The sequence below is a fragment of the Frieseomelitta varia genome, unplaced genomic scaffold (genome assembly GCF_011392965.1).
Source record: "Frieseomelitta varia isolate USP_RPSP 00005682 unplaced genomic scaffold, Fvar_1.2 scaffold_189, whole genome shotgun sequence".
Lineage (NCBI taxonomy): Eukaryota > Metazoa > Arthropoda > Insecta > Hymenoptera > Apidae > Frieseomelitta > Frieseomelitta varia.
In genome coordinates, this window is record NW_025109627.1 from 66,664 (window position 1) to 84,654 (window position 17,991).

A 17,991-nucleotide genomic window follows, 5' to 3' on the forward strand; every position below is an offset into this window, starting at 1 on the left:
ACAATTTTACCGCAATATGTACGCTATTTCTGAAAATTTCATGGAAAAATTGCAACTTTCTTCTCGACGTTGCTGTCGAATGATTGCAGCTAATATAACGTAATTATGGGGGATGGTGTGTAAGGACAAGGGATAGAAACAGATACTAGGAATATCCCCCTCGCAGAGAGATGGAATATCGTGACACGCGAAGACTATAGAATAGCTTTCTCTCTGTTACTCCCGTTAAACGACAGTCGAGAGGGAAACAATAAATATATACTGTACTATAATGTAAAATATTACTGGGCACTTCTTTTGCTGTAATTTTTTTCACATGTTCAGAACAGAAGGTAAGATGTTTCAAAATAAAAATTTTCATTTTATTAAAATTTCTTTTTAAAATGAAAATTTTAATTAATACAACAACATATGCAAGGTGTTGTGTGATTGGAATTTACAATTGGTGGATTTTGTTTGAAAACATTACAATAATACATATTAAAGTTATTTCACATATTATTATACAATACGATATTATTATATAATACATAACATAATACATACTAATTATTTATTTTGGAAACGGTATAAATTCATATTCAAGAATGTAAAATCAAATATTAATTTCAATAATAATAGAAGTAAGAATCAACAATTAAATACATACGTAAGATTTAGTAAGTGAAATACAATGCAAATCTTATGACGAGAATGTTTCTTTGAACGAAACACATCAACGTGTCAAGGGTATATCGATTTCCCATGAAAGGGTGAAAATGTATGTCATGGGGGAAACGTGACAGGGTAATAGAAATCAATAAGCTTCTATGACACAAGGAACACGAGGGTCCCGACTATCATCAGGCAGTGCAAATAACTACAAATACACGTGTTGTAACAATTACGACAATTTAATACAAAGAAATAATATTGTGCCTTGTATTTATTGAAAAGTTGTGCCTCAGATCAATATATATCATTGAATAATATTTAAAAACTGACAATCAGAAAGAAAGAAACTTGACTTGACGATCCACAAAAATACATGGTGTGTTACCTTCATTTTTCGTGAAAATATTTTCCTGTTTGATCAACGACGCGTCATACATTTTTTCAGATACACACTTGGATATCTGTTCTTTGCTGTGGTTCGTTCTTCATGGTTTATTCAAACATGTTCCAATTAGTCTGACAAACGTATTGCATCTCCTCTTCCTTCTAGTGTAACTGGATTTACTAGAAACCTACGTCTCGTGCATGTTCAGAAATGTGAGTAAAAATCTGTTTCATTTAGTTATGTCATTCAGAATCAAGACCATAAGAATCAGTTGCAACTTATAAAAATAAAGTAACGCCATATAGCCCCTTCCCAAAGGAGGTATGAAGATATTGAGAAAAAACAATTCACAATAATCTTTTAATTTTTGAAAACATAATTAGAATCAGTAACATGTATATATATATATATCGAGAGCAATTTTGCATGCTGTGCAAAAAACATCAATGAATTGTATGAAGTATTAACATCACGGTCAAAGATTCGGGCTTCTTTTCGTTTTCTTTCTCCTTTTTTTTTTTTTATTAATTCTGCAGAAACGTTATTGCTGCGCGGAATAAAAGACCGTGCAGTACGAAAATGTTGTGTTTAATAGCTGAAACGCAGAGGAAACAATTTCAATGCGCACTTTGTTCGCTCGTACGTTTTGACATGTTGAGAAAACGGAGTCGTGTTACCGTGCATAAACCCTTAAGAGACGAGACGAACACATGACCCATGGAAAAGGAGCAGCTCTTTATACTTCGCAGCAAAATCATCAAGTACATTTTTTGAGCTTTGAGAGGGATTCTGTACCAATACGAATTGTATCTGAAATTCATGTATAGTAAGAATTTATCTCTCCTTTGAAAGATATATCTTTTTAAACGAGCAAATTGTTTTTGTTTCTAATCACTCTTTTTCTTCCATAAAGACAAATTTACTTTAACCAACGATTAGAAATGTAATTTTCACAGAAAGCCGCGTATTTTCATACTGTTATGGGAACTTAAGGAATATGAACATTCAGAATGCGTGTATACTGAAAATATTGGAGACAAAAAGCAATCGTAATGACATTTCCAAGATGAAAGGAACGTTTATGTGTCAAAAATATTACAGTTAACAATTTATTAAGGATATTCTGATCAGATAAAAATTGGATACTTACGTCTCGTAGAAGACGTCTGAACTATGATCGATTAATCTTTGGCCAAAGAATGTTACTAATACCGTGTAACAGGAAAAGCTCATTATATTGTAGAATATTAAAATTATCGCTCGTCCGTCTTCCTTCGCTTGCAAAGATGTATACAACTAATCCAATAATTTTTCAGACTTTATTATTTGAACCTTCCCGTTCAATTCGTTACTAACACAAAGGATAAGAAAATTTCTTTCATTTTTTTCTCGAAAATTGTTCATTATAAGACATTATTAAAAGACTATAAACAACAAATAATATAATAACAAACCGTTTTATGTATAATTTTTATGTCTAATTGATCTATAATATTCAACTGAGTTTCCAAAACTCGGCAATTAACAAAGTAATTTACGGTCAACTTATGGCCAAGTCCAAAGTAAGATTCGTCTGGGTAAATTCGACTGCAATGAAGGTTGAACATTACTCACGTTCACGAAGGCCATGCTCATAGCGGCGGTGCCACAAAATACTGTCCAAAAGTAATGCATTTCGAACGAGTCCCACATGATCTGTAAAAACCTTGAAAGATCGACAGTATTAATTGTCGACGAGTATAACGCGAAAAGAAAATCATCACTCGTATTACTAACTCAGTCGCTCTCGTGTGAACGCACACAGCGAATATTATCTTCGTGTAAATATTCGTTTCGTCATATTGCGGTAGTTTCATGACGTATTCGTTGGTTGTACGTTTCAAGTGACAGCTACCGAAGTGGAACATTATTACTTGACATTTACACAATTAATCTACGATTTTATTTCGTCGAGATATAGTAACGTTGCAAAGAAAGAAATTCTGGCAATAATGAGCAATTTAATTTTTGGAAATTTTAAGATAATCTGATTTCAATTCAATTTAATTTATTTATTCAATGCCTTTCTAAAGGTCTTTAGATTAATTCCGAAACAGCTAGGAAATTCAAATTAGCTTTGGCGAACTGAGACACGCTTTAAATTAATTACGGAAATAATCGAAGGAAATTCAAGAAAATATCCGGCAGAACTTCTTTCGGTTAAATTTCCTTTTACCTTACGATTTTGAACAGTGCGCACACGTGTTCGGAGAATGCCAAGAAAGTCAGTTCGATAGCTGACCAAATTAGAAAATTCGTACAGTAGGTGACGACGCAGAGAATTAAAGAAGGATTATAGAAGCTTGCAGTTTTCTCTAATCGTTTCAAGGCGACTGGCCTTTGCCAGAATCTACTGTAATTTTCTTTTGGCATATGGGGAACAGACACCATTGAAAACGTTAAAGTCACGACAACAATGATGGAGAAACATATGAGAACTGAAAAAAGTTTTGTGTGTATATATATCTTTCGAGACATTCTCGCTTTGGATAAGAAAACGAATATTATCTTTTTGTGTGAATTTCTTACGCATGGCTGTTATCGACAAAACGTGCACCATTGTCGCGTATTTTCGAAGAATCTTGATACTCTGTTTGTCATTCTTGAAGGAGTTCCGGTCGAGATCGATCGCCGTGTACATAGCGTGTACCTAACAGTCCGATCGTCAATGTGATTATCACGCAGGATATTTTCAATTTTCGACGTAGAGAAAGCGAAGAAAGAAACGTTAACAAACGAAAACTTACGGTGGTCATGTATTTATGATGATAGATATAGTTCAATAAAACCAACACGTTCGACAAAAAAATCGACAGAACGTTCATTACGCAACTGAAGTCGCACTCGAGGGTGAAAAACCACGTTATCTAGAAACAGACGCGCGTTTAGAAAATTCGTTACATGCGACTTTGTTCTGCTATCAGAGAGACGGAGCAGATAAACATAAGTTTAATTCAAGATGATCCTCAAATTTGATCTTTTCTAATTATTCTAATTTAAATTAGGCAAATGATGTAAGAGTATCTGAGAGACAAATGACGTAAAGATAGTTCAAAGTGCGCCAGTAAACTTTTCGAACGATTTCGATGAAAATAACTCAAGTTAAGGATCATCTTGATTTTCATGGCGGTTACAATTAACAAAAAATTATTATATGGGTTAGTGCGCTAATGGAGATAGATTCGCGATAAATTGTAATAATAATCGAGGTCGCGCACGAAATAATACACAATAAAAAATCGCGAAACGTTTTTCGTGCACGACATTCTTTTTTTTGTTTTTTGTTGTTCATTGTCACCAGGAATTTGTAATCGAAGGAAACTTGCGTTAGTCGAATTTCGAATTATATCGAACTCGCGGCAAAAATTTCACTCTTCGATATAACCACACGCACGCTTCGTCGTTATTAAACACTCGCTGTTAAATAATAACGAAAGTAAGAAATATTAGTGTCAAAGTAAGAAATCTCATCCACCGAAAAATTTCCAATAACGCGAAACAGAAATTTTCTACTCGTTCACGTTGTTGGAAACGATAGAATATTTTTTTACTATGATGTAGTTGTTGAAATGGAACATCAAAAATATTACAGTTTAAAATACGAAGAGAAATATTAAATATAAAATACGCTGTATAATCGTCAGTATTACCTGGAGCAGAAGACAACTAACGTAATATAAATAAAAGAGAACAACTCGAAATTTCGAGCGTGTAGTCGGCCAGAGTCCTAGGAGCGCCAGAAGTTTTTTGTTGAACGCGTAGTCGGATCTCGTAAGATACGTCACGTCCATCTTTCCGCAAGGTCCGAAGCACGACTGCGTCTCGATCGATCGGTCACCAGCTATATAATACCTCGGTTTTCGAATTTACTGCAAAATTATCGGGAGAGAGAGAGAAAGAGAGGGAAGATATGATTGACAGTTGGGGTAATTTGCTAGAGTCTATAGCTGCGACAATTTCTTGTATCGAAGTTAAAATGAATTCAACGGAGAATGAAAAAAAAAATTGAGGTACGCGTTATGAAATTATAATCAATGTCGCGCCAATTGTCTGGAGCATCCTCCCCGGTTTCTTTCGAATCCACGTAAGAACGAACTTTTATATTTTTCAGCTGCTATTGATTGTCGTCTCTCCATCGTTGTACGATGTGCAGTGGCTCACAGAAGTTAGAAGCTGCCACAGAGGACTTTGATGCACATTCATGTATATCGCATTATTTTGAACTGTTATCCGATTTGACATCACAAGATGGAATATACGTAGACTCAGGAATGGAAATTGTTATTAATTACTGATTTGAATTTACAACGAATATCGAGGAATTGAAACAACGGCCACTTCTATTCTGCGCAGGTATTCATTAGTGATTTCAATATCGTAAAATTCGAGATTTTCTATAAATGGAATTCCCACGAATTCGATGGAATAAAAATCGGTACAGTGTTTTAACCGCTCGAAGCAATCTAGAATCAAAGGAACATATTCATTTGCGTTTCGGTTGAAGATCGGTTTGAGAAAAATACCCGAATTTTAACTTTTGTCGATTTTGTAGTTTTTATGTTCCTTGCACTTCAACCGAGTTTGCACTCGGCAATTGGTTTTACATTTCTCTGCAACAATTCGATAACTGCCAGACGTGGTGATACATAATGCGTTCCTAGAAGAACGTACATTTATAATTCCACTGTACTACACCATGTATCGTGATTTTTAAAAAATGTTTGCTCACAATTATTCTGTAGAAAAATACAGGATGTCTCAGTGCTGGTGGATAAAGCGAGAAGAAAGTGATTCTACATGAAGAGAAAAGTCGAAAATAAGATGCTGATAGTAGTGTAAACTATGAAACTAGCAGTCGTTGTACAAGTTGATGAAAAAGATTCAGAGAAGGAAGAGAAGATGTTTTTCGACAGAAGATCGGCCTTTTACGTCGCATATAGATAGTAACATCAACCGTGTGCACAATCTTATTGAAGAATTACTGTTAGGGAGATCGCTGAACATGAACGAAGAAAGCGTGCAAACAATTTTACGAAACGTAAACTTCGACACGCGGGAACTTTGCGCCGAAACTGTTCCCCCATTTCGTTCGCGAGTGCGCGGGTTTCTCGTGCGTTCTAATTTATTACTGTTCTTGAGCATCCACCGATTTATTCAGTATTTATTAAGATTAGAAATATCACGGGGAAACAGCATTTTTGGGCTGTAAAAACGATACAAAGTGAAGTGACGAGAATGTTAGAGAGTCGAGCAACACTCTGCTTCATTCACAATCAGTGGAAGTTGAGTTGGATTAAATGTATAGGTGATAATGTGGATTTTGACAAAGATTCAAATAATAATTTTTATTAATTATTTCTACGAGTTTTCAGTCCACACCACGTATGTATATATACGTGAATAACTAGAAGTTTTAATTCTCTATGGAGCAGAAATATATCCAATCACGTGCATCTTCAACTTAAAAATTAAAATAACTATTGATTAAAGTGTATTACTACGTTAGAAGTACTATACTGTGCTGTATTTCACGGTGTACAAGTACTTTACGACAATTTTCATTGTCTCTGAAGTGTCATGAACGATTTTTCCAAGCTTTCTGCGCCACTTTTATCTCTTCACTCTAATTCTGTTTTCTGATCGCAGAAGTTGGAAAAATAATTCTTTGATCACAGTTGAAACGTTCGACAATTAAAAAACGGTTCGAAAAGTTTTAGATAAACTTTTCGGCATTGAAATACGCTTTCAATGGAGATTGTCTAATCGCAAGTGCAGCAGTAAATTTTTATCTTCTTTTCAGATTGTACCGAGTGACGCCAATTTTAACAACGATCCACGACAGTCAGATCTACGGTCAACGTCAAAGAAGAAACTCGCTGGTATGTGTCATATTTAATTTCACAAAGTTACAAGGCGTGTTGATTTAAACAAGAAAGTAGATAAAACGAAAGACCAACTTCCCTAAAATATCGTTATAATATTACCTGTATTCTTGCAAACGAAGCTTTGCACACACACACACACATATTTAAAAACCTTTGCCTTCTTACATTCTCTGCGGAGAATCTAGCGAGGAACAGATACTTACAGTTTCGTTAATCTGAGGAATTAAAGAGAGATTGTTAAAAGTGTTCACGCGTTTCTAGATATGGAATTATACCAATGTTTTTCATTTTGTAATGTTTTAACAGTTTATTGCTCATCGGTAACAACGTCAGTTTAACCTTCCAGAGCACGGGTGAATAACAATTGACGCGTGGACAGCCAAATATGCTCATTGTGTCTCGTAGATCCAATCCATGTACTGAGGATTAACACGTGACTTGTACAAATACACAATGTACTACATCTTCCTGTGTTCGTACATAGTTTCTTACAAGCTACATTTGCGTGGAACGAATAACCATAAAATAGGAGAATGATTGTTTGATCACCTGCAAATGAAACGAAATCGGGCAAATGTGTTTGAGAGAGAGAGAGAGAGAGAGAGAGAGAGAAAGAGAGAGAAAATGAGTAGAGGAAATAAACAATGCCGTTACCGAAGAAAAGCCTTCGTAACTCGGTACGAAGAGCCCTCCGATGTTGAAAGTGTAAGTATTTATACAGTGTTGTGCGACGAACAACAACATCTTCTGCGTTGACACTGGAGCATTGTACCATTCGGTATTGTATCTACAGAGAAATATAGTCTATTAATTTTGTACTTATCTCGGTTACAAACCTGTACCGAGACTTACATCGAGATTTTTCTAAATACGATTAAGATTCTAATGGGATTTAGGTAGAAAATTATTTCATCTATTAAATTGACATTTCTTACCTATTAAACATCACGACGAGTGATCTATTTCGAATATTTTATGTATTTTGTGCATTCTGCGTAATTTTGTTGCTTTTAAATTTAGTGTAGGCTGAGCTGATCTTACAGATGAGACTGCTCGATTATACTATCAAACGTTAATTTTCAACTATTCTTAGTGATATATTTTGATCACAAATATTAATTGTCGTTTTCATTTGAAAAATAAGGTAAGTTGTACAACTGAATAACTTTGAAAAAAATTTGTGTAAAAAATTGTGTATAATCTCAAAAGTTTTCTGCTCAACTTTTCTACTATAGTTTACTAACATTTCATCGGAAAGTACTTGTCAAATTTTTATCTAAGAGCAGTTATTTTACCAAAAAGTAAGTACCAAAATACTTTCCAGAACATCTTCTGTTTGTAACATTATAAATTCACACGTATCTATTTTCATAATATGTATCATTTTTAAAGATATCAATTATATTTAAGATCTAATAAATTTCAAAAGATCTAAGACTTCCTAAAAAAGTGGGCTTGAACGCATAAAAATCCGTAGTCTATTGATTCTTGAGCTCAAATCGCTGATGACTGAGATTCATACAATGACTCAGGATTTTTTTTTTCTTTTTTAATTTAATACTCAGCATAGTCTCCGGTGCAAAATTCCCCCATACTCGAGCATAGTTTTCACAACCATGAAACACTTGCAACGTTGAAACACTCACGCTTCCGTGAGAAGCTCCGAGCTGCTGTCCATAATATTTTGCACCATATGGTTGCAAAAGAACATGTACGTACAGACCATTAGGATCACTATTATCCCCACCCCCAATAGTCTTAATTCGTTCAACTGCAATCTGGACAGCTACGCGTTCAACGAAATGTCTCGTGTTAGCCAGTCGAACGTTTCCTCGATGAAATTTTTTCAATTACGGCTGTTAATTATACACTCACGTGTAGGAGAATTATTATTAATAAGCACGTCCCCAGCACCAGTAGTATGAAGTACGAAAATGCAAAGCAGTTGGTCTTGTTGCAAATGCTTTAAAAAACAGATACGACTTTTAAACTTGACAATTCGGAATGTTCTCCCTTGGAATGATCAAACCGGCCCCGGATACTGACTGGATCGTTCGCATGTGCATTTTCGCAACATCGATCAATCTTTCACGAGCTGTTTCGTCGGTCCTCGTCTTTACTCCTTCGTTAAACACGTTTCTCATGCGATATCTGTTAAAAAAAAAAGGAGATAGTAATCGAAAGGATTAATCAAGTCAAGATTGTCCCAGCGATACCAATGAGGTGAGAAAAGTATTTCTTACTGAATCACTTTAAACAATCCGGTTATGTAGTAAGTAATCATGGTTATTGTTGTTTCGGTTACTGAAATAATCGATGCTCCACCAACAAGCACACACAACGCCTGCAGCAACAAGAGACGAATGTATCGTTTGTCGACGGTGACATAGATTATGGTTAGGTAGAAGTTCATCGATGACTCGCAAATATCCATATTCTGCGATTCTGTGATCTCTATGTATCCGAGCGTAAACAGTAGAATACAAATGGAAACTGTAACGATACACGCGAAAACATATACACACGATTTAACAGTAGGGCGAAACGAATGATTTTCAATTTGTCTGAAAATTATTTCGAACTGGACTTCCTCTCACGTGTGATAACTGTGTACTGGAATTTCCCTTTCTCCGCGTATTTCAGGATAATCTGTTGCTCGTCCTCGTTGCTTAGAGATCGCCAGCTATCCCAAAGCATCTCTACGAGGGTCTTCAACTATGATTCGAAGATGATCGATTAAATGGGATCTTGTCGTCTGTGTCGGAAGGCTTATCATTCGACTTACGTCGTTCGAATGATACAAGAAAACGGTGTATTTCAACATGACGATCAGATTGAGCAGCAAGTAAAACAGCGTGTTTATGAATAAGATTTCATCGCACTCTGCGTGATGCAGATAATACGCTGTTAACTGTAACAAGCGATATTCAAAAGTAGCGAGAAGAAAAAGACTTTCTTTTTCAAGTAGAAGTTGTCTGCCATAAATAAATGGGAATATAATAAAACTGACGTAGTATTGCCAACAAATATAAAAATATCGTTCCTAATTTGAACAAATTTCTACATTATTTTTTGCGGCACTACACTTATATAACCCTTTGAATGCATAAAATTACCAAAAGTCTAAAAGTTTGATATCAAATGAGAAGCATACCACAAATTAAGAATACATTCGTCTTTGAACACATACATTTCGATATATATCTATTCAATATATTGCAACATTTAATTCTCTTCGAGTAAATGAATCAATTATTTCATTATTGATTATAAACACTCAAAAGGTTAACATCGTCCTTCAACTGAATAAAAATCGAATAATGACTGAACAAGGGTAATTCAAAAATTCCATTCACTTGGTCGTCGAATGATTGAGAAAGAACGAGTTGTCTCACTATTCAAGTTGAAACTGCTTCGAAAAAACACCACGAAAGGAAATCTCAGGAAAGCTATGAAAATTAATAAAACAGAAACACCGTACTAGTAACGCTACAGTAGAGACCATTATCGCCAGGACCAAAACCCTTTTCACTTTCGTCAGCCAGGATTTATCGTACGGCCACAGTCCAAACGTCAATAAGACTATCTTGCTCAGCTTATAGTGAAAACTTTTCAGATCGTCCATCGTTCCACGGCGGCTAAAACTCGTTTGAGATCGTACGCGACTGGGAAGCCTCACCGATCCCCCTCCAAGGTCTCGTGCATTAGCTTCGCGTCAACTTTTCCTTCTCCGACACGTTCTGAAAATTTGATGAGACTTAATGTGACTCGATGCAACCGAGAAACGAAACACAGCAACGAGGAGGGAGCAATGTGACGCGGAAACGGCCAACTTCTAGAAGATAAGTTCGCGATTCCATTAATCGATCGGCGTGTGACTCGCATGATGTTTCACGTCCATTAAAGGATGAATCGTACACACCGTGAGAACTTGTGCAATACTTTGTTGTCGGTTTCAGAAATGTGTTCTCTCTCTTTTTTTTTTTTTTTTTTTTTTTGAACATTTCATAAAGTATTTTAAGCGCGTTTGAGCTGGGAAAACGACCGATGGTTTATGAAAATTTAATACAATCACAATCTCCCTCTGTTTCATGCGCGGCAGTCGTCCCCACTAGCAACCCCGTGGCTTGTCCATTCCAAACGCTTCACCGTGCAACAAGTTGTTCCCTGTTCTCGGTCGGCGGCGCGCAGGCAGTGTTTGCGTACACGACGAGGCGTCAGTTTCGAAAAGAACGCCAGTGCGAGAATGAACCCTCGATATCGACTTTGGATTACACGTGAATACATCTCAGATCGCGGCAATTTCGAATATTTAGTTCTAGTTGCACTGTTTGATTAGAATCAAAGTGAGAGCATTTGAGCAGGAGCGAGCAATTTAAAATGCTAAATTAAAAACTTTGCTCCGCAACCGTGGGTTCTTTACGTGCCCGACAGGTTTTTCGCTTCGCGAAACCTTGGAAAAAATTATTCGTTTGAAGTAGAAAAAAATAAGATTTATATAATAATTGCAATATAGGAAAAATCCAGATTTTTCTAATATTCTCGGTTTAAATAACAGAGGGCTAACGTGATTTCGAACGTTCAATGATAGCCAATTAAAAGTTCACTCTTTGGCAAACACTATGTTATAGTACGGATTTTTCTGTAAATCCATATTTTCATAAGTGTAACCAACCACTTCGATTGAAATAACCATTTCGGTATCACAGATGATAACCACTTCAGACTAAAAGTATATTCGTCGGGTTAATTTAAAACCTAAGTGGTTAACGCACGGTTCGTGATCTTTATAGAAGTCAAATTTTCTTAATCAAAGTTGACTGGTAACTTGGATTTGTATTAAACGTGTTACAGTTCAACGTGGAAACACGTAGCGCGGTTACTGGGTTTCACTATCCTGTTACAAGTTTCAGAAGAACGAGCATACTGACCACGACGTTTATTGTTCAAGTTGGAAAATGTCTTTCCCGCGACGAAAAGTTTACGCGTGGTCATGGTATGAGGCAGTCTTCTAATCTTGGTTTCCTTTAGCATTGTAAATTATACAATTTATCTGTTAATTCGAAAATCTCTGAAACTCAATAATCATTTTATAATTTCCTGCGATTATTCAAATCATAGGTTCCTTTATATAATAAGAGTTGTACTTTTGGAAGTTTCATGTATTTTAACAATTCATGTTTCACGTGTTACAATTCTTAAAATTGCGCTACTTGTGGAAATTGAATCCTTCTCTAATTTTAGTTACTATTTTTGAATAGTACACTACCGTATTCCAAAAACACATTACCTGCAACGTATCGACATTCTGACTAACTGTAACTGTAAAATGCCACTTTTTTTTGGATATTCCCGCAAAATCGGTAAGTGAAATCTCTTATGTTCACAGTTTTCTTCATTACCGTTTGACAATCTTCAGTAGTAAAGGCATTTATTTTGCAACATCACCAACATATACTTATGAACTCGGTACCATATGAAACAGAAATATTTAGAAAAAATATGAGAAGGTTTAATCGAAAATAGATTGCACGATGATCGTTCCAATTATGGAAAAATGCTACTAATAAGATGAATTCTCTTTTCTGTAATTTTTATGAATTTTCTTTTCCTATTTTTTTAACAGATGCAATAGCTGTAATGTAATAGACGTACATAGATCACTATTTAATAAATATTTATTAAAATCCACTTAAATTCGAGTAACTCCATCAATATTTTGTAATATTTTACCAGAGACATGTTTATTAATTTAATCGTCCTATTAAATCTTTTTTGAAGAAAGAATGAAATCACGAATGCCTAGACTTTCCATGGAAAACGTTTAAATGACAATATTACCGCGATATACACGCTATTTCGGAAAATTTCATGGAAAAATTGCAACTTTCTTCTCGACGTTGCTGTCGAATGATTATAGCCAATACAATGTAAATATTGGGGATGGTGTGTAGGAACAATCGATAGGAACAGGTACTTGGAATTCCCTTCGCAGAGGGATGGAATATCGTGACACGCGAAGACTATGGAATAGCTTTCTCTCTGTTACTCCCGTTAAAATGATAGTCGAGAGGGAAACAATAAATATATACTGTACTACAATGTAAAATATTACTGGGCACTTCTTTTGCTGTAATTTTTTTCACATATTCAGAAGAGAAGGTAAGATGTTTCAAAATAAAATTTTCATTTTATTAAAATTTCTTTTTAAAATGAAAATTTTAATTAATACAACAACATATGCAAGGTGTTGTGTGATTGGAATTTACAATTGGTGGATTTTGTTTGAAAACATTACAATAATATATATTAAAGTTATTTCACATATTATATAATACGACATAACATAATACATATTAAGTATTTATTTTGAAAATGGTATAAGTTCATATTCAAGAATGAAAAATCAAAGATTAATTTCAATAATAATAGAATCAATAATTAAATACATACGTAAGATCCTTTATCAAGTGAAATACAATGGAAATCTTATGAGGAGAATGTTTCTTTGACAACGAAATACATCAGCGTGTCAAGGGCATATCGATTTCCCATGAAAGGGTGAAAATGTATGTCATGGGGGAAACGTGACAGGGTAATGGAAATCAATAAGCCTCTACGACACAATGAACACGAGGGTCCCGACTATCATCAGGCAGTGCAAATAACTACAAATACACGTGTTGTAACAATTACGACAATTTAATACAAAGAAATAATATTGTGCTTTGTATTTATTGAAAAGTTGTGCCTCAGATCAATATATATCATTGAATAATATTTAAAAACTGACAATCAGAAAGAAAGAAACTTGACTTGACGATCCACAAAAATACATGGTGTGTTACCTTCATTTTTCGTGAAAATATTTTCCTGTTTGATCAACGACGCGTCATACATTTTTTCAGATACACACTTGGATATCTGTTCTTTGCTGTGGTTCGTTCTTCATGGTTTATTCAAACATGTTCCAATTAGTCTGACAAACGTATTGCATCTCCTCTTCCTTCTAGTGTAACTGGATTTACTAGAAACCTACGTCTCGTGCATGTTCAGAAATGTGAGTAAAAATCTGTTTCATTTAGCTACGACATTCAGAATCAAGATCATAAGAATCAGTTGCAACTTATAAAAATAAACTAACGCCATAGAGCCCCTTCCCAAAGGAGGTATGAAGATACTGAGGAAAAACAATTCACAATAATCTTTTAATTTTTGAAAACAAAATTAGAATATGAATATATATATATATCGAGAACAATTTTGTATACTGTGCAAAAAACATCAATGAACTGTATCAAGTACTAACATCATGGTCAAAGATTCGCGTTTCTTTTCGTTTTTTTTTCCCTTTTTTTTTTATTAATTCCGAAGAAATGTTACTTTTGCACGGAGTGAAAGACCGTGATATATGAAAACGTTGTGTTTAGTGCCTGAAACGCAGAGGAAACAATTTTAATGAGGATCTGTACGTATTTTGCCATATTGACAAAATGAAGTCGTGTTACCGTGCATAGACCCTCTAACGACGCGGTGAAGTAACTACCATTGTTAAAGGAGCAGCTCTTTATACTTCGCAGCAGAATCATTAAGTACATTTTTTGAGCTTTGAGAGGGATTCTGTACCAATACGAATTGTATCTGAAATTTGTGTACAGTAAGAATTTATCTCTCCTTTGAAAGATATATCTTTTTAAACGAGCAACTTGTTTTTGTTTCTAATCACTCTTTTTCTTCCATAAAGACAAATTTACTTTAACCAACGATTAGAAATGTAATTTTCACAGAAAGCCGCGTATTTTCATACTGTTACGGGAACTTAAGGAATATGAATATTCAGAATGCGTATATACTGAAAATATTGAAGATAAAAAGCAATCGTAATGACATTTTCAAGATGAAAGGAACGTTTATGTGTCAAAAATATTACAGTTAACAATATTATTAAGGATATTCTGATCAGATAAAAATTGAATACTTACGTCTCGTAGAAGACGTTTGAACTGTGATTGATTAATCTTTGGCCAAGGAATGATGATATAGCCGAGCAAATAAAAATGCCCATTATAATGCCGAATATTAAAATTATCGCTGGTCCAGCTTCCTTTGTTTGTATCGATGTGTAGAACTAATTCAGTAATTTTTCAGATTTTATTATTTGAACCTTCGTGTTCAATTTGTTACTGACACAAAGAAAATTTTTCTCGTTTTTTTTTTGTCGGAAATCGCTCAGATATTATAGATAGATTATAAACAACAAATAATACGATAATAAATAGTTTCCTGCATAATTTTTATCTCTAATTGATCTATAATATTCAATAGATTTCCCAAAATTCGACAACTGACAAAGTAATTTACGGCCAATTTATGGTCAATTGCAAAGTAAGTTGATAAGTTACTCATTTTGGGTAAATTCGACTGCAATAAAAGTTGAACATTACTCACGCTCGTGACGGCCATGCTTAGAGCAGTGATGCTACCAAATACCATACATAAATAAAATATTTCTAACATGTCCCACATGACCTGCAAATACCTTGAAAGATCGATAGCGTTAATTGCTGACGAGTATAATGCGAAAAGAAAAACATCGCACGTACTACTAACTTTATCGCTCTCGTGTGAACACACACAGCGAACATTATCTTCGTGTAAATATTATTCGTTTCGTCGTATTTCGGGAGCTTCATGATGTATTCGTTGGTTGCACGTTTTAAGTGACAGCTACCGAAGTAGAACATTGTTACTTGACATTTACACAATTGCTATTATTTTAAGATATTATTTCATCGAGATATAATAACGTTATAAAGACAGAAATTCTGGCAGTAATGAGCAATTTAATTTTGGAAATTTTAAGATAATCTGATTTCAATTTCATTTAATTTATTTATTCAAATGCCTTTCTAAAGGCCTTCAGATTAATTCCGAAACAGCTAGGAAATTCCAATTAGCTTTGAAGAACTGAGACACGCTTTAAATTAATTACGGAAATAATCGGAGGAAATTCAAGAAAATATTCGGCAGAACTTCTTTCTGTTAAATTTCTTTTTACCTTACAATTTTGAACAGTGCGCACACGTGTTCGAGGAATGCAAAGTTAGTCAGATCGATAGCTACCCAAATCATAGAACTCGTACACTGGGTAACGAGGCAAAGAATGAAAGAAGGATTATAGACGCTCGTAGTTTTCTCTAATTGTTTCAAGGCGAATGGTCTTTGCCAGAATCTACTGCAATTTTCTTTTGGCATGTGGAGAATAGACAACATCGAAAATGATAAAGTCATGACAACGATGACGATGAGACACAGGAGAGCTGAAAAAAGTTTGTATATATATATATACATATACATATATCTTTCGAGACTCTCTCGTTTTGGATGACAAGAAAACGAATATTTTCTTTTCGTTTGAATTTCTTACACATGGCTGCTACCGACAAAACGTGAGCCATCGTCGCGTATCTTCGAAGAATCTCGATACTCTGTTTGTCGTTCTTGAAGGAATTCCAGTCGAGATCCAACATCATGTACAGAGCGTGTACCTAACAATGTGATCGTCAATGTTAATATCACGTGGGATATTTTCAATTTCGAACGAAGAGAAAGCGAAGAAAGAAACAACAACGCGTATCATCTGGTTAACGGGCGGAAACTTACGGTGGTCATGTATTTATGATGAAAAACATATTTCAGTAAGACCGATGCCGTCGTCAGAACAGTCGGCAGAACGTTCATTACGCAAGTGAAGTCGCACTCGAGGGTGAAAAACCACGTTATCTAGAAACAGATGCGCGTTTAAAAATTCGTTACATGCGACTTTGTTCTGCTATCAGAGAGACGGAGCAGATAAACATAAGTTTAATTCAAGATGATCCTCAAATTTGATCTTTTCTAATTATTCTAATTTAAATTTGTGGCAAATGATGTAAGAATATCTGAGAAACAAATGCCGGAACGATAGTTTAAAGTGCGCCAGTAAACTTTTCGAACGATTTCGATGAAAATAACTCAAGTTAAGGATGATCTTGATTTTCATGGCGATTACAATTAACAAAAAATTATTATATGGGTTAGTGTGCTAATGAAGATAGATTCGCGATAAATTGTAATAATAATCGAGGTCGCGCACGAAATAATACACAATAAAAAATCGCGAAACGTTTTTCGTGCACGACATTCTTTTTTTTGTTTTTCGTTGTTCATTGTCACCAGGAATTTGTAATCGAAGGAAACCTGCGTTAGTCGAATTTCGAATTATATCGAACTCGCGGCAAAAATCTCACTCTTCGATATAACCACACGCACACTTCGTCGTCACACGTCGTTATCAAACACTCGCTGTTAAATAATAACGAAAGTAAGAAATATTAGTGTCAAAGTAAGAAATCTCATCCACCGAAAAATTTCCAACAACGCGAAACAGAAATTTTCTACTCGTTTACGTTGTTGGAAACGATAGAATATTTTTTTACTATGATGTAGTTGTTGAAATGGAACATCAAAAATATTACAGTTTAAAATACGAAGAGAAATATTAAATATAAAATACGCTGTATAATCGTCAGTATTACCTGGAGCAGAAGATAACTAACGTAATATAAATAAAAGAGAACAACTCGAAATTTCGAGCGTGTAGTCGGCCAGAGTCCTAGGAGTGCCAGAAGTTTTTTGTTGAACGCGTAGTCAGATCTCATAAGATACGCCACGTCCATCTTTCCGCGAGGTCCGAAGCACGACTGCGTCTCGATCGATCGGTCACCAGCTATATAATACCTCGGTTTTCGAATTTACTGCAAAATTATCGGGAGAGAGGGAGAAAGAGAGGGAAGATATGATTGACAGTTGGGGTAATTTGCTAGAGTCTATAGCTGCGACAATTTCTTGTATCGAAGTTAAAATGAATTCAACGGAGAATGAAAAAAAAAATTGAGGTACGCGTTATGAAATTATAATCAATGTCGCGTCAAATATCTCGAACATCGTCTCCTGTTTTTTTTGGAATCCACGTAAGAACGAACTTTT

The 17,991-nt window shown here is 34.9% G+C and overlaps 3 protein-coding genes across 3 annotated transcripts in view; all 3 read right to left on the reverse strand.

Annotated features, from left to right (window-relative positions):
* LOC122539036 overlaps nucleotides 1-17,991 on the reverse strand; it is a 189,590-nt gene that overhangs the window by 34,222 nt on the left and 137,377 nt on the right. The gene's annotated exons all lie outside the window — the stretch shown is intronic.
* LOC122539037 lies at nucleotides 705-17,929 on the reverse strand. The gene is made up of 8 exons (XM_043673608.1): nucleotides 17,541-17,929; nucleotides 16,627-16,746; nucleotides 16,391-16,511; nucleotides 16,022-16,283; nucleotides 2,816-2,929; nucleotides 2,654-2,744; nucleotides 2,190-2,335; nucleotides 705-1,849 (listed from the first exon to the last, which is right to left on the reverse strand). The coding sequence occupies exons 1-8, from the start codon at nucleotides 17,679-17,681 to the stop codon at nucleotides 1,657-1,659; spliced, it is 1,188 nt and encodes a 395-aa protein (XP_043529543.1). The 5' UTR covers nucleotides 17,682-17,929; the 3' UTR covers nucleotides 705-1,656.
* On the reverse strand, nucleotides 7,323-13,826 carry LOC122539038. The gene is made up of 7 exons (XM_043673610.1): nucleotides 13,812-13,826; nucleotides 9,749-9,874; nucleotides 9,561-9,678; nucleotides 9,207-9,456; nucleotides 9,010-9,114; nucleotides 7,618-7,750; nucleotides 7,323-7,512 (listed from the first exon to the last, which is right to left on the reverse strand). The coding sequence occupies exons 1-7, from the start codon at nucleotides 13,815-13,817 to the stop codon at nucleotides 7,459-7,461; spliced, it is 792 nt and encodes a 263-aa protein (XP_043529545.1). The 5' UTR covers nucleotides 13,818-13,826; the 3' UTR covers nucleotides 7,323-7,458.

What these genes read in the sequence shown, in the direction of transcription:
- LOC122539037 (XM_043673608.1), bottom strand. Translation starts at nt 17,681, where the DNA reads ATGGACGTGGCGTATCTTATGAGATCTGACTACGCGTTCAACAAAAAA. An exon ending in TTAGTTATCTTCTGCTCCAG is followed by an intron (nt 16,747 to 17,540) that starts GTAATACTGACG and finishes ATCTGTTTCTAG; the next exon opens with ATAACGTGGTTTTTCACCCT. An exon ending in TCAGACGTCTTCTACGAGAC is followed by an intron (nt 1,850 to 2,189) that starts GTAAGTATCCAA and finishes CATGAATTTCAG; the next exon opens with ATACAATTCGTATTGGTACA.
- LOC122539038 (XM_043673610.1), bottom strand. An exon ending in TCTTGTATCATTCGAACGAC is followed by an intron (nt 9,679 to 9,748) that starts GTAAGTCGAATG and finishes TTCGAATCATAG; the next exon opens with TTGAAGACCCTCGTAGAGAT. An exon ending in GGATTGTTTAAAGTGATTCA is followed by an intron (nt 9,115 to 9,206) that starts GTAAGAAATACT and finishes TTTTTTTAACAG; the next exon opens with ATATCGCATGAGAAACGTGT.